Genomic DNA, 21576 nt, shown 5'->3' on the forward strand with positions numbered 1-21576 from the left:
ACAGCATTCCCCCCCCCCACACAACTGAAACCATTCCTTCCTTGGGGTTTATGGGAGAGCAACCAGTGCCTCCTATTAAATAAGAAGCTTTTAATATAATGTGAGATAATTCTATTCTCTTATCTGTTCCTAAGATGCGTAAGGTTCTAGATGGGTTCTAAGCATGCTCCCAGAAAAATGCCCATCTTTGTAAGTAAGACCCTGATGACTATGTCAAAGAAGTCTGATGAGGTTTGGAGCCTAATTATTCTATCCTGGCTAGCCAACGTTCAAACAGAGGTTGGCTTCCAGTGAACTCATACTTACCGTAATATAGAAGGAAGTTTTAGAACAATTTAAATACAATGACATCATGTAATGTAAAGTGCAGTGACTTGAAAAGAGTCATCAAACAATAGGTTAGAATGATCGTATATTTTCATTAAAGAACCACAGGGCATCCCGTTGCTTGGGTAATTGAGGGAGAAATTAGACTGAATGACTTTATTAGTTTTGGCCAGATATTGAGGGCCTTCAATGAAATCACTATTTACCTACCCTTTTCCAGACAAACTAAGTAATTCCCTATTCAGCAAAAGGTTCCTTGCTTACTCGGCCAAGCAATGACCACCCCAGGATCTTTGGAAGCAAGCAAAATTCCAGAATGTGTAGCAGGTCATTGATGCGTACGAAGCTCCCTCTTGCCAGCTCACAAAAGCATCATCGAAACAAAATGCCCTGGCGAGAACCACCCCCCAGGAATGCTCGGAGGGGTCGGGAGCACCCCTGGGCCAAGAGCGGACCCCGCCAAGGGCTCTGTGGGGACTCCCCCAGCAGGAAGTCCTATTTTCGAGCGCTGACCTCGGTGGAGGTTTCCTCGCCTCAAAAAATGGGCACAATTCGCTGCTCCCTCACGGAGGCCTGTTAGGAAAATTAATGCGTCCATAAGATGTCCTGCCTCCGGGGAGCCCTTCCCGGGCACGCACAGCCTCGTATTCACACCATGCACGTTCCGGCCCTTCGAAGACGCGCCGGTCCCCATCAGGGCTCGCAGCGCGACGCCCCCCCCACTGTCCCCGCGAAACCCCTGATAAAACGCCCACAATTTGAGGCGGGCGGCTGCGCCCTCAGAGACGCGGCGCACCCCCAGAGGGTAAACGCCGGGGGCCGGGACACCCGCACAGGGCCCCGAGCTCGACGCGGGGCCGGGCACCCCGCGGGCCCGCTCCCGACGGCTCCCCTCGGGGACCCCGTGGGGGGGGGACCCCGAAACGGGGCGCGCGGCTGGGCCCGGCGCCCCGGGGGCGCCCGCGGGCCAGGCTGGCGGCGGCCCCGGCGGGGCTCGATTGCTCTGGCCTGGGCGGGCGGCCGCGCCGCGTTCGGGCGAGAACCCCGCGGCGGGAGGTGGGGCGTCGACAACAAAAAGAAGTAAAGTAGGAGGAGATTCTCCCGGGGAGGGCCGCGGCGGCGGGCGGGGGAGGAGGGGGCGGAGGAGGAGGAGGCCGGGGCCTCGGGGGGGGGCCCCGCGCGGGGCGCCCCGAGTCCCGCCCGCGAGCGGCGGCGGGCCCGGCCCCAGGGGGTCCGCGCCCGCCGCCTCAGCGCCTCAGCGCCGCGGCCGCCCGTCGCCTCAGCGCCTCAGCGCCGCGGCCGCCCGCGCGCCCCCGCCCCTCGCGCCGCGCTCGCGCCTCCGTCCCCGCCCCCTCGCCCAGCGCCGCCCGCGCGCAGCGTCTCGCGCCGGCCCGACCCGCCCGCCGCCCGCCCGCCGCCCGCCCGCCCGCCGGGAGCAGCCGCCAGAGCAGCGGCCCGGCGGCCGCCAGCGCGCCCTCCCCGCCGCCCCCCGCCTCCGCGCCCGCCCGCGCCCGCCCGCTGCCCCCGGCGCCCCGGGCCCGCCGCGCGCCCGCCGGCCTCGCCCCCAACCGCCGCGCTCCCCCGGCGCGCGGCCCGCGCTGCTTCCGGGGCGGGCGGACGGGCGCCTGGAGCCGGCGGCCGCGGCCACAGCGCCCGGGAGGCCGCGCAGGAGGAGCGAGAGGCGCGGGGCCGCAGGCTGAGTCGCGGCCGGGATGTCCGGGCCGCCGCCGCCGCCCCAGCAGCAGCCGCCGCCGCCGCCCGCCGTGGCCCCCGGCCCCGGAGTCGCGCTGCCCGCGCCCGCGGCCGCCAGCATCGGCGCCTCCCCGGCCGGCTCGCCCGGCGGCGGCGCGGGCGGGGGCGGCGGCCTGGGGGCCGCGGCGGCCGCGCTGCTCCTGCACCCGCCGCCGCCGCCGCCGCCCCCGGCCGCCGCCGCCCCGCCGCCGCCGCCGCCCCCGCCCGCCGCGGCGGCCGCCCCCGCCGGCGCGCCCCCCGCGCCCCCGGGCCTCGCCGCGGGCCCCGGCCCGGCCGCGGGCGCCCCGGCCCCGGCGCCGACCCCGGCCCCGGCCCCGGCCCTGGCGGCGGGCAGCAGCGCCGCGGCGCCCTTCCCGCACGGGGACTCGGCCCTGAACGAGCAGGAGAAGGAGCTGCAGCGGCGCCTCAGGCGCCTCTACCCGGCCGTGGACGAGCAGGAGACGCCGCTGCCGCGGTCCTGGAGCCCGAAGGACAAGTTCAGCTACATCGGCCTCTCGCAGAACAACCTGCGGGTGCACTACAAAGGTGCGGGGCGCGCGGGCCGTGGGGCGCCGACCCCCCCCCCCGGCCGGGGCCTCGGGGGCCCCGCCGCCGGCTCCGCCGCTCCGGGCCCGGCTGCGCCCCTCGGTGTCGGGGCTCGGCGCTCGCAGGCCCGGGCCGGACCCCTGGGGGAGTCGGGGTGACAGGACGCGCTCGCCGCCTGACTTCCCGGGGAGGCGAGGCTCAGGGCTCGGGGCAGCGGCCCAGGGGCGCCGACTCGGGGCACATTGTTCCGCAGGTGATGGGGGGTCAGGCGTTCCCCCTTCCGCGGGGGGAGGCACGGCCCTGAGGTAGGATTTCTAATTAAGGGAGAGCAGGGCTGTGCAGGGGGAGGAGTGATCAGTGGAGGATTTTATCCAAAATTAGGCCAGGGATGGTCTGCGGGGAGGAGGAGGACAAGTTCGCCGTCGGGGTGCGGGTGCCAGCAGCCGGGTGGGGGGGTGGGAGGCGAGACTCGGCGTGTGCGCGTTCCCAGGGGGGCCGGAGCCTACCCGTGTGGGCTGGACAGGCTTTTGGGGTGGCATGATGTGGAGTCTCGCCGAGAAAAAGGGTTTGAAAATGTTAGTGTTCTGAAGAAGATTGCCTTGTGTTTTCACACCTGCGGTTGAAAAAAAGCCCAGGCGCGCAGACCCCGCCTGCCTCTCCTGCGCTCCGACCGAGCGTCCAGCGGATCACTTGTGTGTGCGGGCTTGGAAATGTACGTGGGAGTCTTTGCAGCCCAAATTAATAGCGCCCTGCAAGTTTACTGGTCTGGGGGAAAAAATAAGATATCCGTCTGGCCGGAAACAGATCCAGTGTTTTTTTAGGCCCCAAACCTGAAGCAGGAGCTTTTCTGTTCAAGCAGCCCCGTCTTGATTGGCTGCAAGAGGAGGGTCTTGATCAGATCCCGATGACTTGTAGTAGAGGGAATAAGCAGCACGGTGGTAAACTTCTTGAAGTGTGTAGGACTGAAACTTGAGTAGAAACTTGATAAATGAATTGCTATTTAATCAGGAGAATGGCAACAGAAATCTAAGTAATGGCTTGGCTGCAAAGAATCAGGCAAGGAAATAGGCCTGGTTGAATAGTCCTCAGTTGTACCCGTACATCACCAGAGGGACTTTCAGTCTGGAAAGTTACGCTCCTCAGTCTAAATGGCTGAAAATTTTAAATCTTGAACTTCGGTGTTAAGTTAGGACATTTGGTTGATACGCTGTGAAGGCTGTTGTTTAAGTTTTGTTTTTTAATTTGTGTAAACGGTGCTGTGTTACGCACTGTTTACTTCTGCTCTGGCTACCAGAACCCGTTTGCTAGACTTGACAGAACTTTATTTTAAATTTACACCTGATAGTTAATAATTACCTTTTAGAACCTGGAGATAGGGAAGATTATTGAACAGAGAGTCCTAGCTTTCCTGAGTCCAGCCATCGTGTGTGATTTTTGGTGTAAGATTTAAAACCGGGCCTCGAGTGGCTTCCTCTGAGTGATGAGGGACTTGAACGGAGTGGTTGGTAAAGGAAATTTCCAGCTCTGCGTTCTCATGCTATCTCAGACTCATGATTACATAGGATTGAGTACCGTAACATGGCTTCATTAGTTCTCTCCCTCCTCCTACATGAAGCTGGTGATTGGGTCAGGAAAGTGTATGCTTCTGTGAAATTGCTCGGGGTTTGGAGTATTTATGACACTGCTGTCTCAGTTATTCCTGTTGGCCTCTTTATTACTTTCTGTTGTGTAATACTCACATTCACTTTCTGGAAACATTAACTTTTATAAACATAAACCAGGATTTCTGGAAGGCCAGATTTCGCTGCTGGTAATCTCTTTCTCCTCTCCCTCTTTCTGTCTCCCCCTTTGTCTCTCCCTTCCCCTTGGTCATAAACAGTTTCTTTTTTTCCCTTCTACTGCCTCTTCCTCTTGTCTTGTTATTTTAATGTGTTTTTTTTTTTTTCCTGTTGTTTTTCTTTGTCCCTTCTGAGTGGACCACACCAAATGTGCTAGGCAACTCTGTCCAAGTAGCAGGGGAAAAGAGCAAAGGGGAAGTGTCACAGGTAGTGGAAATAAAACTTTGAAGTAAAAAAAAAAAAAAAAAAGAGGAGTGGATTATAATTACCCTAAATGTGCTGTGTTGATTTTTACCTAAGCAGTATGGATACTTTTACATTAAAAATAAAGTATTTTTGCATATTTCAGAATTTCAAAAGGGTCAGTAATAATTATTTTCCAGAAGATGAGGGTTTTCCTTATCCTTGAAGTAGAAATATCTTGGTTTCTTTTGTTGTGAACTTACTCTCTTTTAAAGATGTTATTCTAAGTTGGAACTGCTGTTTTTGGAAGCAGTACAGTTCCTTTCATGCTTTGAAGGGATTAATATTAAGTAGTGCCAGCCATGCAGCAATGCTGATTGGATTGCAGAGGACTAGCAGGATGATGTGCATACTGTATGTTAAAATTTAAAAGGACCTTTTGCTTAGCAGTCACATCCCAGCTACTCAAGCACTGGGGATGGCCCCTTTTATTTTTAAGATTCTTGTCAGCTTGGAATAAATACAAATGTGATTAAGTTTAGACTTACTTGTAATGGTAACTCTATTCTGATTTAAAGCATTTAATGAATATGACAGTTACAGATTGCATTAGATATTTGTGAGGTTACCACTGTTTACATTACAAAGCAGTTTACATTACAAAACATTTTACATTACAAAACATTTTGATACTTACAGGTACACCGTGTACATATTCAGTGGGTTTGGTGGTGCAGTTCTCATTTTAGATATGAGAAAGTGGGAGCACCTGGAGCTTAGATTTTCCTAGTCACAAGTGAGCCAGGATTGGAAGTTAATTTTCACAGTTTCTAAATTTAGTACTCTTGCCACTATGCTGTATCGCCTATTTCAATTTGCGTGAGACTTAATTATCTCAAATATGTAAAATCTAGTGATACATTTAGAACTTTCAGAAGATTAGTTGATATTGAAAGTGTTTCCTCAGGGGTTTGTGTTACCTGGAACACACTAATGCCGTGGAAAAAGTCCAGACACCTTGATCTTGCTGATCTAGGTTTGCTTAGAAGAAACAAAAGATAAGTGAAAGTTGTGAAAGCAATGAAATAGTAAATTGCACTTTTTATTTGAACCATGAACAGTAGCCGGATAAGTTGCACTTTGGGGATGTCCAACACCCTCTCCCCCTCAATATCACCAGTCACTAGGCCTTTAATACTTCCTGAATGCAATTGCTTGTCTACTTTCTTATACTTCTTAAAGGTAAACAAATCTCAGCAATTTTTTGCTTGCCTACCAAAACAAAGGTCTTTTAAGATTATGGGAGTGATACAGCAATGTTTCGTAAAATCAAGGAATGTAAAGCCAAACTGAGCTTTTCTCAGGGATCCCTTTGTCAAAATTTGGGGACATTCAGCTTTAAAAATACCAATTAACTGCAAGAATTCAGTGACACTAGTAGTCATACTTACACAACAGTGGTAATGATAACTTACTATCATTCTTTGATTTATTCAACAAGCTTTTAGTGAATGTTTACTTTGTACCACATTCTGGGAACTCGCATGAATAAGTATTTATTGTCTTTGGACTTAAAGAACTCTGTGGACATAAATGTACAGTAAGGGAAGTGTTAGAAGACTTTGGAAGAGTCCTGGACACTGGAAAGGATGAAATTGGTGGGTCGGGGACAGTTTCCAGGAGGGGATGAGGCCAAGGTTCAGTCTGAAAAGATGATATAGGGGAAGAGGAGAGGATGGACATTACAAATGAAAAAACATAGATGAGAGCGTTTTTATATATGTTTGTCTTGGCAAGCAGTTGACATTTTTGGAGTGGGATGAGGAACAACTGGAAAAAGATTGAAAGAGGCCTTCTAGAATATTTGATATAGATATAGATAAGGATATAGATATAGACAAGGAATGATGAAAGAATTTTAAATAGAAAGTGACTGGCTCATATTTGCATTTTTTGTCACATCATACAACTAATTTGAAGATAGATTCAAGGGGTACAAGACTAGAAATAGCAGACTCAGTCCAAGACTCTTGCCGTAGACCACATGAGAATAAGGACCTGAATCAGTGGTCGGGGTGGAGAAGAGCAGACACACTTGGGATAGTTGTACAGTAATGCTGACAGGATAGAGAGAGCAGTCAGTGGATTTCTAGCTTTGTTCTTGCAGTGAACCATGAACCAGATCCTGATTGCAAGGGAGGATTACGGTATAATTCGGAAGATAAGTAAACACGAGACTCTTAGCCAGGAGTTGTGACTTCATGGAAACCGGGAGAGGCTGAAGAAACAGGAATAGGTCTTAAGTGAAGATGTCTTTAAGTCAGTCCAGCAGCTGTAGTTCATGACTAGAGTTCAGGTGACCCGGCGACAGTCACTGGTTTCTGGTGGTTTTCTTTTCCCCCTTGCTGAACGCCTAGCGCTTCTCCCTGTTTCAGATTCCCGAGAGACTGATCAGATCAGATCGACCTAGCTCGTCGCCATCACGTTCAGTTGGGCCGGTTTTCACCATGGACTGTGGTGTGAATTGGCGCCTTTCACATCAGTTGCTGACCTATGTTGAATCGGCTGTAAAGGTGTAGGGGTGGTTATGGTCTATAAAACGTCCATCCAATGTAAGAATAGGCTAAGTCCCACCTCTGTTAGTGGGAAGAGTGTGTGAGGCAGTTTCTTCTAGGAAGGGTTAGCGTGTGCTGTGATTGACCTTGGCTCAGGGATAGTCTAAGTCGTGACTGATTTGAAAATCTCCTAGGTGGTATTTGAAGCTCAGAACAAGGAATGCTTATGTCTAGAGAAGAGCAGGGCGCCAGAGGTAGACCCTTGAGCTACACCAACATTAAAAGACTGAGTGCCCCCCAAGAAGAAACAGTTCAGGAAGTACTTGGGCAGCCTTCGGTGTCACAGAAGCCAAGCAGAGGAATAGCAGAAATGAGGAAGTGATCTTTTGTGTCACATGGAACAGATGGATTTAATGGGGTAGGGACAAAAATTTTTCATTGGATTTGGAAACTAGATCATTGTAACACTGAGAGAGCAGTTTGAATGGGGTGGGGTGGGGTGACAAAAAAATCAGTAAGGAGAAGGGACCAAGCAGAAGGGATATCGACATAGATTACTTTTGAGAGAGAGATGAAGATCTAGACGACCTAGAGGAGGACACAAGTTAAGGCAGGATTTTTTTTCTTTAATGACTGATAGTGGAATTACATTTTACCTGAAGATTAGCGTCTGATCTCAGAATATAAAATAAAAATCTACATAATAAAGATTATCTTTAAAACCCCTTTGGGAAATACTGTGCTGCAGACCGTTGTATCATTTCTAAGTAAGTCTCATTTTGCTTTGACCGTGGAGTAACGCTAAAGCTATTCTCTTAGTCCAGGTAATGGAGTCCCAACAAATGTCTACAAAATTTGACATATATTTGAACAAATAAATAAGATAGTAACGATACCAGTTTTTATTACCTTGAAGTTAAAAAAAAATCATACTTGCCATCAGCCTCAGAGCACTTCTGACAGTGCTTTATTGCACAGAGGCGCATGATTTATGAAAATGTATATATTTTGGGGACACTGGCCTTACAGAGTGAAGGGAAGGATGGTAAAGACGTAAAGGATGAGAATAGAAGCTGGTAAAGCTGACAGTGAGAGCTGAAAGGGAGGAGCACGGTTCAGGAGCGCAGGCTGGAAGTCCTGACGAGGAAAGGAGTGTGTGCATTCCTCTGCTAGCAGTGGACGGGGCGGAGACAGGTGTGGAGACAGAGCTTTTGGTAATAGGAAAGAAGGAAGTAGTAGAACATGATCCTATATAATGGTGGCCTGTTTAAGCCCCATTTTTGATAAAGTAGGCAAGGTAATTTTTGTTCAGTGAGTTCTAGTAGAGAACTGAAAGGTTAAAGGGAATGATGAAAAGGTAGACTAACCATTGAATGTGGGAATAGGAAAAAAGCTGATTAAAGCTTTTGGAGTATAATCTCTTTTTTTTTTTTAAAGATTTATTTATGCATATAAGAGCTGGGGTGTAGGCCAGAGGTGTGGGTGTGTATGTGTGTGAGAGGATTCACCAGAGACAGAGTGGGGAGCAGAACAGGCAGACTGACTGAAATCCACTACTGAGGGGACAGCGGGCGAGTCAGGAGAGAGGTCTGCTGCACCATGTGGGTAGCTCCCTGACTGGGGATCGAACTGGTGCTGCAGTGGCTGTGGATAGCTTCTTAGTGCTGAGACTTAATCCTTTGCACCACCAGGGAGGCCCTGAAGTCTGAGGACAGTTCATAGTGGTGACTGCAAGAATTGTGGGACTTTATTTTTTAAAATTTATTTTTATTTATACAAGAACCAGGGTACAGGCCAGATGTGCGGAAGGGTGAGAGGACTCACCAAAGACAGAGTGGGGAACAGAACAGGCAGGCTGACTGAAATACGCTGCTGAGGGGAACAGCGGGCGAGTCGGGGAGATCTGCTCACCATGTAGGTTGCTCTGAGGCCGGCCGGGATCGAACCTGCACTGCAGAGGCTGCGGACAGCTTCACAGCGCTGCGCTCAACGACCTGCATCACCAAGGAGGCCCAATTGTGGGACTTTATTTAGGTGAAGCCAATTATGCACTGCAGGAGTAGGGAAGGTGGATTATATTATTGATATAAACTTGAGGTTTTGCTGGTTGGGTGTGATGAAAAGTTAGGCACAGGAGGCAAGTCAGGGATATTGAATTTCTAAGTGATTACCTTTTCTAGTCAGTCCTAGAAGAAGAAAGGTAGGGGAGAGGTTAGGGATTTGGCGTTCCTTGATGTTGAACAGGAAATGTAGACTGCTGTCTGCAGACAGCGGAGAGGATAGGCGGTACATCCTAGAGGGAGATGTACACTCACCTGCTGTACTTCCAGAATTTGTTGCTGGGACAGCCTCCTGTTTTCCGCAGCATTGCACACTAAAAATAATAGGTCTTGTGGGAGAAAATAGGGCTAGAGAAGACCACTTGAGACCTGTGTGACTTTGTGACCAGAGCACGGCAGAGGAGAACAATGCTAATAAAACACAAACCCCGGTAAATTCCACTGGCATTTATGCCCAGTGTCACAGGTATAGGCACAGTCTGGTCCTTTGCAGCTTTTGATTTGGGGTTCAGGTTTCCTTCTTAAAGTCATATCTGCTTGACAGTGGTTTAATTCAGATAAAAAAATCTCCATCAGGGTTTAGCTGTTTTTACCATTTTTTCTTTTTCTTTCTTTCTTTCTTTCTTTCTTTCTTTCTTTCTTTCTTTCTTTCTTTCTTTCTTTCTTTTTTTTGAGCAAAACAAAAATGTGTACCTTTAGCATTAGAATGACTATAGTCTAAGAAAAAGCTCATAGTGCTCATTGCTGGTGAGGGTACAGAGCAACAAGAAACTTCATACACTGCTGGTGGCATGCAAAATGCTATAGCCACCTTGGAAGATGGGTTTGGCGGTTTCTGATAGCTAAACATAGTTGCTAGGTAATTTACCCAGCCAGTTTGAAAACTTACACTCACACAGAAACCTGCACATGATTGTTTATGGCAATTTTTCTCATCATCAGCGCAAGCAAGAAGCTGCCAAGATGTCTTTCAGTAGGTGAATGGATGAAGAGTAGTGCAGCCATACAATTGAATATTATTCAGTGATAGAAAGGAAATGAATGATCCTTCTCTGAAGACACATTTGGATCTTAAGTGCATATTGCTGAGTAAAACAAGCTAGTCTGAAGAGCTTATGTATTGTATGATTTCAATTATATGATATTCTGGAAAAAGCCAAACTATAGAGATTGTGAAAAGAGTAGTTATTAAGGTTTTGGAGGGAGGGAGAGATGGTAAAATAGGCAAAGCATGGGGGATTTTTTTTAGGGCAGAGAAAGTAAGATACTGTCGTGTGGGTGGATACATAATACTACGTATTTATTGAACCCATGGAATTTTATAGCATAAAGAGTGAATATTAATGTATAAAATTTTAAAAAAAAATGTAAGAGGGAGGTGGAAATTCCAGGCTAGAATGAAGAACGTGACAGAACAATCTGAGTTACAAATAAAAGAAACAATCTCAGAGAAGAGGTGGGGTCAGGTGCTGACCTATGCGGCTTTGGAAATAAATCAGGAAAACTAAAGATGAAAGATTCTGCATAAACCCTGAATCGTAGTTGATAAAGTTGTGTCCCATGGGCATAGTAGTTCACAATCCTGATACTGCCATGCATGTGTACTCGTATTGAGCAATAGATGCATGGACAGGGAATCCTGGATGATGGGAGCCAGGTTTTCAACTTGTTCTAGTGGAATTTTACAGGTAAGCAAAAGGCGGGGGGGGGGGGGGGGGGGATGGTCCAAGTGGTCATGGATTAGAGTTGGAGACATCAGTGTGAGCCTTTGTTTAGCTTAGTGTAGACACACATGGTTACGTACAGAAATACAGACATGTTCGTACACATCTATACTGTGCATGCATCCATTTCCTAGCCGTGATTGATGCGAGGGCCTAAAAGCAGTGACACCCCAGTAACCAGGTATATACCTACCACTTCTGTCTTTGTTCTGATGTCAGTAAATACCAGTGAAAGGAGCTAAGGCTTCTTGAAGAAATGGCTGATTTTAGGACTGAGATAGAAAATACATAAGACAAGCCTCCAGCTGTGGTGCCAGGAAGTAACAAACAAAACCAAAAAACCACAATGCAGGTATTTCAGAGAATCAGAGAAGCCAACTGGAAAAACTCCTAATGGCTAAAGTGGAATGGTTCAGTCCACAAAATAAAATAGTATCGAATCATAACCAAAAGTATAAGTAAATATGCAGGAGGTGCGTGAGTCCTTACTGATAAAAGCAGAGAAAATACCTTAACACCTTTAATCTGTACTGCATTTGAATTTTCCCCAGATGGCCAACCTCGCAGCCAGAGTGTCAGTTCTGAAGCTCCTGGACAGTGGGCACTACGGGAATGTACTTCTGTAGGATTCCCGGTGCTTTTCACTTAGGACCTTTTGTATATTGCTAAGATTTTTTCTTTTAGTTCATCGATTTACTGGGCAAAACGAAGATAGGAACTAAATGACTTTATTTTTTTTTTAAAGATTTATTTATTTATGCATACAAGAAGTAGGATACAGGCCAGAGGTGCGGGGGTGGGGGGGAGAGTATTCACCAGAGACAGAGTGGGGAGCAGAACAGGAGGAATGACTGATATGCTGAGGGGAGCAGTGAGTGAGATAGGAGAGGTCTGCTGCGCCGTGTGGGTAGCTCCCTGGCTGGGGATAGCTTCATAGGTTGCGTCTTAACCCCTTGCACCACCTGGGAGGCCCCTAAATGGCTTTATTATACTGGCATCGTTCTTAAATTTGTCAAGTGCATGTGAGCTAATATGTGTAGAATAACAGACTTTATTAGCATTTAATATTTCTAAGATGAAATATTTCAGGTTATGTCAGAATCCAGAGTGTGGTTCCGGGAGGGGAATGGTTAAAGTTAGAGTGAAAGTAATTGACAACAAAGTCTAGGGCCAAAAATGCAAAACAATAATCACAAGTAAGTGTGTGTTAATGTTGTATGGAAAAGGTACTTGTTACTATGAGGAGAGATAAAAAGGAGGTTAGACTAAGTCAGAGAGGCTAGAGAAGGAGTTGAGAAGTAAAGCTCGAGCTGAGATCTAGAGGATGAGAGGGACCAAGTCAGGCTGCGAGGGAAGGGTGGGTGGAGCTTTCTGTCAGCAGAGGGACCACCTTAAGTCCTCGCTTGGAAACTGGTCACGGAAACATTGCTAATCTAAATAAAGACCCCAAACACTGCTAACGTTCAGCAGTCATTTGTATTCATGTATTCATATTCCGACTAACTCGTGTCAGCTCAGGGCCCGCGGTGGGAAGCACCCTGCACAGGAAGCCCTTCTACCCCAGGGTGCACTCCCACGTTCACGCGGTGGGGGCAGGCCAGGCCCAGCAGTGACCCTAACATGCACAGCCTCGGGATGGTGGAGGAAATCAGAGTATCCCGAGGACAGCCATGTGAAAGTGGGGGTACACGCAGATTCCACACAAACAGCGGCCCCCAGAAATCAATTCCCCCCCCCCCCGTCATTGTTTCCCTCATCAACATAATGAAACAATTTTGAAGAAAACCTGTGAGGACCTGGTGTACATGGGCAAGACACTGTGGCCTGGTGAATGTGAGGAACTGAAATGGGGGGAATGTGGCTGGATCCAAAAGAAGATGGTAGGGAATGGAAAGGGAGAGCGAGGTCAAACAAAGTTTTCGGGAAGTTTCTCTTTTTTTCCTACACCGAATGGGAGGGTTTTAAGGAGATATTTTAGTTGTATTGAGGGACAGTGGTACCAGGAGGGCTGATTTATACTTCTGGAAAAGTAATTGGTGGCTACAGGTGGGACACTGGAAGAGGACAGAGAGTAGACTTTGTTCAGAACCTTCCATTTCACCTAAATGCAGTCAACAGATTGGGTGGAAAGAACTAACCTTGCTAGTGTTAAGTTCTGAAGAAATAAAAATTCATTTTCTTCTTGAGCCATAGAAGTAGCATTTAGCCTTGAAGACTGTGAAGCTGAAAATGTACACTTGGATGGTGCTGATCGCCTCAGCATGGCTACCAGAACTTACTTTTGCCACTACCGTGTGTACGTGATTTGTTGTTTGTTTTTGATCACTACAGAGTTTCAGGTGATAAACTTTCTGCTACATGAGCATTGTTGGAAATGGGCCTTTTGATAATTCTAGCCTCACCTGAGAAATAGTATGAATCCTGTAAGTTTTAAAACTCTACTTTTTCTTAGGTATTTTAACTTAATTTAAATATAAATCCATTTAACCCAGAATCTGTAGTGTCTCTGTAGAGCATGGTGAATAAATGGCACTGCATCTTACAGGTTTATGATTGTGTCGTTCTTCATAGTTACTTTTGGATAATGGGAAAATGTAGATTTTAGTTCATACATGGATTTAACACATGGTTCTGCTAATTTTGAATCTGCGTAACAATTTCTGCATTCTTAAAATGAGGTTGAATTTTACCTGTCTCACAGATGTTGAATGAGAAAAATCTGTATTAAAGCACCTAATGCTTTAAGAGATTATTTGCTCTTGATATTTTGTCTTTTCCCACAGAGGTAGTTAGAATAGGAAATGAGAGTAAATGTGAAATGCTCCCAGAATACTCATTGTAACAGAATCCTTCCAGTGGGTTCAGAGCACCCACTGGGTCAGGTTTCTTGATTTAAATTCCACCACAATTCCCGGTTTGGAATTCTCACCCAGCAGTGCTAGTTTCTCTATCTTTGCTTAGTTTCCTCAACTATGAAATGATAACAAATACACCTGTTTTGTGGATTGTTTTTGAGTGCTATGATGCCCTCAGAGCAATGTCTTTGATGTAGTAGTAAATGTATGCTATTATCATTATTACTAAGTATATCTTGAAATTACCTTTTCCCTAAATGTTTTGGTTACTTCCCTTCCCAAAAAGCTAAAGCCAGTAATAAAAGTTAGGACTTCTGTTTGGGGTTTGGTTTTTTGGGGGGATCTGTTTTTATCTAAATTTTAAAAATGCATTTAGTTTACATAACCTTTCCCCAGGCAACTCAGTTATTTACAGAAGAAAGATGTTTCTCTGAAGCCGTAATTTATTAAATGTCTATTTTTAAAAAATAGTGTCATTCTGCAGATTTGTGCTGTTATTTTTTTCTTCTATGTAGCTCCGTGTAGATATATAACCTACACATATTAAAGAACTTTTAGGGGTGTCTACGTATTGCTGCTTCACTTTTCATCTTTCTAACCAGATTTATCAACTTCAGGTGGTCATCAGGCTGAGAAGTTGTGATGCCCATAACATGTCTATGGACACAAGTTTTCATGATCTGGGGGAAAAGTGACTGAGTTTATTCCGTTTTCTCTTGGGTCTTGTGAACATGTGCTAGTTGGCATTGGAGGTACAAACCGTTTAATGATAGGGTATGCATTGGTGATTTGATGAAGTGTGTGGTAAAGAAAGATAATGATCTCATTGGTGTGTTCTGGTTATTGTATAGGTAAGATATAATTTTTGACTTAAATAAAAGAAGGTATTTAGTTTTAAAACAAATAAGATAAATTGGAGAAGGAGACTTCTGCTACCTATGAAGGGTGGCGTTATAGCAGGAGTGACATAACGACATAAGTTTGTATTAGGGGAAGCCTAGCTAACTAGAACACCTAACTAGTGATTTAGACTGTTGTTTCTCATAAGGTTCTTTTGGAGATTGAGATTTGTCTCACAGGGTATTTTCTGAATGCTCTTTCAACTTTTGTCTTTATTTTCTGTGGTTTCGTGGGTATATTTTCTCTTGTTCACTTGATTTTGTTCAGATGGTAGCTTTCAAGGTTATTTATACCTGTGCCTGGGGCAGAGGAGGTAATTGGGAGTGAAGTGATCAGACTTGAGGACTAGTTAATTTAAAAAGTTTTAAGTGCCATTATAATTTTTCTTTAAGAAATAAAATAATAAAATCATTACTGTTTCTTAAAGGAAAGCTGGAGATTAGTTATGTGCTCAGTAGGTTGTAACTGATTATGATCATCCTTTGTATAGAATTAATAATGATGATCAAAGAACAAAAATGTAAATTCTTAAAGTAAGAAAGCTGTTTTGCCTATTAAAACTAATTCTATAAATTCACTTAAAAAATGTACTTGTAATGTAGATACTTCTGATATGAAAAGTAAGCCATGTGGTAAGAATGTTTAGGGGTTTTATAAATAATATGCCAATTTATACCTAACAAATTTAAGACCACGTTCTTGTCATGTTCTCCAAATGCAGCCTTTATTTTTTTCTTTTTAAAAATATAGTATAGGGGCCTCCCTGGTGGCGCAAGGGTTAAGACACAACCTATGAACCAATCCGCGGCCACTCAGTGCGAGTCTGATTCCCGGCCAGCCTGGGAGCAACCCACATGGCGCAGCAGACCTCTCCTGACTTGCCCACTGCTCCCCTCGGCAGTGTACTTCGGTCAATTTGCCTGTTCTGTTCCCCACTCTGTCTCTGGTGAATCCTCTCACCCCCCCCCCCACATCTCTGGCCTGTACCCCAGCTCTTGTATGCATAAATAAATAACCCCCCCCCTTTTTTTTCTAAAAGATTTATTTGTACAATCACTGGGCACAGTCGGAAGCACGGGTGGGTGAGAGAATTCATCAGAGCCAGTGCGGGGAACAGAACAGGCAGACCGACGAAACACACTGCTGAGGGGAGCAGCGGGTGCGGCAGGAGAGGTCTGCGCACCATGTGGGACACTCACCAGTGGCTGGGTATCGAACCGGTGCTGCAAATGCTGTGGGCAGCTTCGCAGCCCAGCGCGCAACCACTGCGCCACCAGGGGAGGCCCAATAAATAAATCTTTAAAATATATATATATATATATATATATATATATAGTATATGCCAAAACACTTTAATTTGCACAAAGGATTATTGCTAGGTTCCTTGGATTTGCACAAAGGATTATTGCTACGTTTCAGATTCTGAAATTTTATTAAAACTAGTAATAATGTGTAAAATTCCATAGCTGAGGGGCTATATTTGCTTACTATATTGTGATGATAAATATTTCATTGAAGTCTTTAGATATTTGTACTGATGGAAGCATGTTTTAAGATTTTTCATTTGAACGTCTCATTAGGTTTTTTTTCCTTCCTGTTTTATATGCAGGTCATGGCAAAACCCCAAAAGATGCAGCATCAGTTCGAGCCACACATCCTATACCAGCAGCCTGTGGGATTTATTATTTTGAAGTAAAAATTGTCAGTAAAGGAAGAGATGGGTAAGTTTAAATTTTGGTGGGAAAATAATTTGTTATTCTTGGATAATTACTTTTGTTTTGATTCATAATGTTTATTATGTAATTGGAAAATTGGAATCCTGGAAATTTTGGTAATTGGAAAAGTGGAATCTGCCTATTCCAGTAGAGCAGGTTGGATTTGGTTTTGCTTAAATATTAGTTGAAGCTAAGCTTGCTTGAGTTGGTGAAATTTTTCTAATAGGGTTGTTATTAAAACAGAGGTTTGGAATTAAACAATAGATAGTGACTCATTTTCCAAGTTTTTTCTGACTTTGCCTTCTTCTGAATTCTGATGAAGTTAATTAGTGTTCTCAAAGCTGGTTAACCAAAGCCAAAAAAGGTGATTCATAGGTATTTTATGGGAGTTGGGACTCAGAATTTTAGGCTTAGATCAGGGAAATGTGTATGTTTATATTCTGAATTGGAGGCAGTTCCTAGGGATTAGGATGTGCTTCAGAATCTTAGAACTCCTTGTAGATCTTTAATCAACCTTTTCATAATCACTTTTCAACTTGGGATGTGGTGTGTGTGCGCACGTGTGGGCATGCGTGCATATGTATACATATGCCTGAGTCAGTTATGGGACAGTTAAAAATACAATAGTTTGGGCCTTAGCCCAGAAGTTCCTAAATCATCATATTCAGATGTAGAGTTTGGGCAAGATAGGCAGATGTTGGTGTATAGCTTTGGTTAAGAAATAATTACCTAGACTCACTGGCTCTGTCTTAGGGTATCCTAATAACTTCATCTGGTCAGAGATTTCTTTATAGCAACTATAGAGTCATTTATCCAGCTATCAAGATAAAGTTATGAGGGTATGTAAATTGATTTGTTTTTGAAATGAATCATTTAACCCTCTTTAATGTTTCTTCTGGGTTTAGTAAGTGTACGTATTGGATTATCCCTTTTTTATTTGCTGAATATTCTCAGTGTCTTCAATATGGAAATAGAAAATGAAATCTTGGAATTCATTGATAACTTTTTATTTGACTAGTTCAGTTTTCCCAGGGTAATCAACCTAAAGATGAAGTCATAGATGCCAGTGATATGGTTGAGAGATCCCAGGTTAGACTAAGCACATTAGTGTAACCATTCCTAACTCTTATTGCTGTTAAACTAGTTTTTAGGTTTTTTTATTCAAATTTTATTCAAATTGTTAAGCTGTTTTTTTTTTAATTCAAATTGTATCATCAGTCCCATAATGCTGGGTTCCTTTTGCCTTTCATTCTACTTATGGTATCTTTGCCTGCAAATAGCCACTGAATCTCATATCTAAAACTACATCTCAGGTTATTCCCTTGAGCTGAGAATCTGATCAGAAGCTTGCGTTTAAATGTTCCACAAGTATTTAAATTTAGTTTCCTTAGAATCATTTCCTCAAAACCAGTTTGGTTAGTGGTTTCACCTTTGCTAGAAACTTGAGAATTTCCTGCCTAAATTTAACTTGCTCTATCCGTCTCTACTGCCTCTGTCTTATTTAGGTCTTGGTAATTTAGCCCCTAAATTAGTGAGGTGATTTGTTCATTGGCCTCCCAGTGCTCCCTTTTTTGCTCTCACTCCAGTCTATAACTGTTAGTGTCTTTTTCTAATACCGAACTGAATTGTGTGTACCCCCTTTTGAGATAATTTGGGGCTGACTAACCACGGATGGCTCTGTCCTAAATCACGTTGGACGCCAAATCTGTTATAGGACAGGGAGAGGGGCAGCCCAAGCCCCGCAAACCTGCTTATTCTAAATGGGTTCTGCCATCCGCCGCATCAACACAAAACATAGGAGACTTTGATGGGAAGAAACTTTAATACAACTAGGAAACAATACAGGTAAGGCAAAGAGTCTAGTTTCTAAATGAAGCATCCAGAGTTACCCGTCCCCTCGTGGGTAAAACTCCATCCATATGGGATCGGCCCAGAACAAGGCCCCAAAGCCTGCTACAAGTCTAAAGCATCTTCCAGTGGGGACCCCCAGAAAAGGGTCACAAACAACCGGACAAGCCCGGAAGGAAAAGAGCAAAATCAACATCAAGATAAAAGCTGCCATGGTCACCTCCCCACGGGTCTCACCCACATCTGTGTCACCCCGTCCACGACCAAAAGGCAAGCGCAGTTTCTTCACGTGTCTCTAGGCTCCATGCGCCTCCTCCAGGTCTCCTGGCTCCATCCAGCTTCCTTCCTCAGTCTCTTCTGCAGCTTCTCTTCTTTCTGCTCAGCTCCACCCTCCCTTGGGTGGGGCAGGGAACCTCCCCCTTTCCTGGGGACCACCCTGTTACACTTTGAGGATAAAATCTAAAACTTCTTAGCAGGATTCTTTATGATGTGAGTAGCTCTATGATGTTCCAGTCTCGTCTCTTGCCAGGATCCCTCATTCTTTTTTTCCCTTAATTTAAAAAGCAAGGTGTATTTCAAGTGTAGTAAAATTTTTTTGTTTTTAGTGTTTAGGTCGGTGAGTTTTGACTGCTGTGTAATGTCTTGTGACTGTCACCACAGTCAGTAGACAGAACAGTTCCATCACCCTCACATTCCTCCCTGCCCCTTTGTAGACCTTCCTTTCCGTGACTGCTCCTGGGAACCATTGATTGGCTTTCTGTCTCTCTAGTTTTGTCCTTTCTAAAGTGGCATATTAATGAATGAACCGCAGCACTTGCCCACTGGGGTTGTTTCTAGTTTTTGGCAGTATAAACATTTATGTAAGTTTTTGTATTAATAAGAGTTTTCTTTTCACTTTGGTAATTATCTGGATGTGGGATTGCTGCATCATAAATTAAGTACATTTTTATCATTATAGGAAATTGCTAGATTGTTTACCAAAGTAGCCCGACTAGTTCACATTTCCATCAGCAGTGTATGAGAGTTCCAGTTGCTCTGCTTCTTTGGTGAGACTTGGTATTGTCAGGTTTTCTTGTTAAAAATTTTAAGCCATTATAGTAGGTATCCAGTGATTTCTTGCTTTAATTTACATTTCTCTAGTGACTAATGTGTTGAAGAATCCCTAATTCTCACTTGCCTTTCACTCGTAACATACCCTGTAGTTCTCTGACCTTCTGTGCTGGCTCACATTTCTAGCTCTAGATGCAGTCTCTTTTATTCCACTTTATAGCAATCTTCTCTGGCTCCTTGCCACCTGTGCCTAGTTTAACTAGGTATTCTGCAAATACTAGTTTAAAGATACCTTTTTTTATGTCACTTTTCTGCTCCTATAGAGGGGATTTTGGGCCTCCCCGGTGGCTCAGCGGTTGAGCGCTGGGCTGCAACACTGCCCGCAGCCTCTGCAGCACTGGTTCAATCCCCGGCCGCCAGGGGAGGGTCCCACGTGGCGCGCAGACCTCTCCGGCCGCCCGCTGCTCCCCTCAGCAGTGTGCTTCAGTCCTTCTGCCTGTTCTGCTCCCCGCTCTGGCTCTGGTGAATTCTCTCACCCTCCCGCGCTTCTGACTGTACCCAGTGCTTATATAAATAAATAAATAAATCTTTTTAAAAAGGGGGGGGGTGGATTTTGACCTTTCTATACTTTCTTTACAAGTTGGGCAGATTGTAATTCTGTCTATACTGTTTAATTGTTTGCTTACTGGTGGTATATGGCTACAAATTCAGTGATTAGGAATTAAGATATATTTCTGTTACTGCAATACTTAATTTATGGCTAACATTCATATGGATGAATAAATGAATGGATGAGAAAAATACTTACCTCCTGTAGATTCTTGGAGAATACTGTTATTTCTTTGGTCATATTTTACTAATCCCTGGTAATTTTTAAAAAGTTCTAGGGAAGAACAATTCCTTTATGCAAAAAGGGCTAGTCATATTACTAATTTGGGCCAAGAAATGTTATTTTTGGTGATGTATTGAGCTGTGTGAAGTGATACAAAAATTGCTTCCTAAATCCTAATGTCCTTGTAAAAATGGACCATAAAGAGTGCCTGTTACCTTTCATTTGCAGCAGTATTTGGTCCTCTGAGAGTTTATTATATTTAATTTAAATATGAATTATCTTTTAAACAGTATGTTTAGGACGGGTAGTTAAATCTAATATCTCAGATTTTAAAGAGAAATTGTCACTCCAACAAGTTTTCTCATGAAATGGCAAGAGCTGTTGTGTGTTGTTACTAGGTCCTCCTTGGGAAGAAACTGTGATGCTTGTTATATGTTTATCACCTAAACAAGATAAGCTTAATTTATTAGGACTAAATAGCCTTTCTGAAATTTTTACTTCTTTTTTATCGAGGTAAGATGGATTTAGAACAATGCATATGATTTAGGGGAACATTTCCTCAGATGTATGTTAGCACACCAAACCCCCCTCCAAGACACTTGCTGTCCACTGGGACCATTCTCCCCTTCGCCCATCCTTCCCCTCCCTCACGAATAGTCCCAATTCCATAGTTACAGTTCTAGGGTTTGGTTGAGTTTTGTCATCTGGTATTTGTTTTTCTCCTGACTTACGTCACAAGCATAATCCCCTGCAGTTCCATCCATGTTGTCGCAAGAGGCAGGAATGCATCGATTTTTGTAGCCGAGTCATGTTTCATTGTATATAGACTACATCTTCTTAATCTACTCCTCTGCTATTGGGCACTTCGATTGTTTCCATAGATAACTTGGCTATTATAATTAGTGGTGCAATGAACATAGCCCATACATCCCTTTGAATTAGTGTTTTTGTATTCTTTGGGTACTAGGAGTGGAATTGCTGGGTCATGTGGTAGATCTGTTTTTAATATTTTGAGTAAACGCCATACTGTTTTCCATGAGAGCTGGTCCAGTTTGCATTCTTGCCAATATGGTACAGGGGTTCCTGTTTCTCCACACCTTCACAACGTTTGTTTCTGGTTTTTGGGTGTGTGTGTGTGTGTGTGTGTGTGTGTATGTGTGTGTGAGAGAGAGAGAGAGAGAGAGAGAGAGAGAAGAGGTCATTCTGTGGGAGTGAGGTGGTATCTTACTGTGATTTTGATTTGCACTATCCTCATCATAATTGACATGAACATTTTTTCGTCTTTCCAAATTTTGCTGTTAATTTAGGAATAAATTTCAAATGCATTTGCAATAAAAAATTTATATCACTTTATCTGTATGACTTTCTTTTTAGGAGACATACTTAAAGGATATATGTCTACTTTACATTCT

The 21576-nt window shown here is 44.9% G+C and overlaps 1 protein-coding gene across 1 annotated transcript in view; it reads left to right on the plus strand.

Annotated features, from left to right (window-relative positions):
• Nucleotides 1-2039: 2039 nt before the first annotated feature.
• The window catches only part of RANBP9 (RAN binding protein 9), a gene marked incomplete at both ends in the record, with an annotated part of 79678 nt that continues 60141 nt past the window's right edge, over nucleotides 2040-21576 (plus strand). Inside the window, 2 exons of the mRNA XM_084228647.1 lie at nucleotides 2040-2604; nucleotides 16329-16440. Of these exons, the coding sequence (XP_084084773.1) occupies nucleotides 2040-2604; nucleotides 16329-16440 (677 nt within the window). The remainder of the gene's footprint in view (nucleotides 2605-16328; nucleotides 16441-21576) is intronic.

Source organism: Talpa europaea (genome assembly GCF_964194135.1).
Source record: "Talpa europaea genome assembly, chromosome: 2".
NCBI lineage: Eukaryota > Metazoa > Chordata > Mammalia > Eulipotyphla > Talpidae > Talpa > Talpa europaea.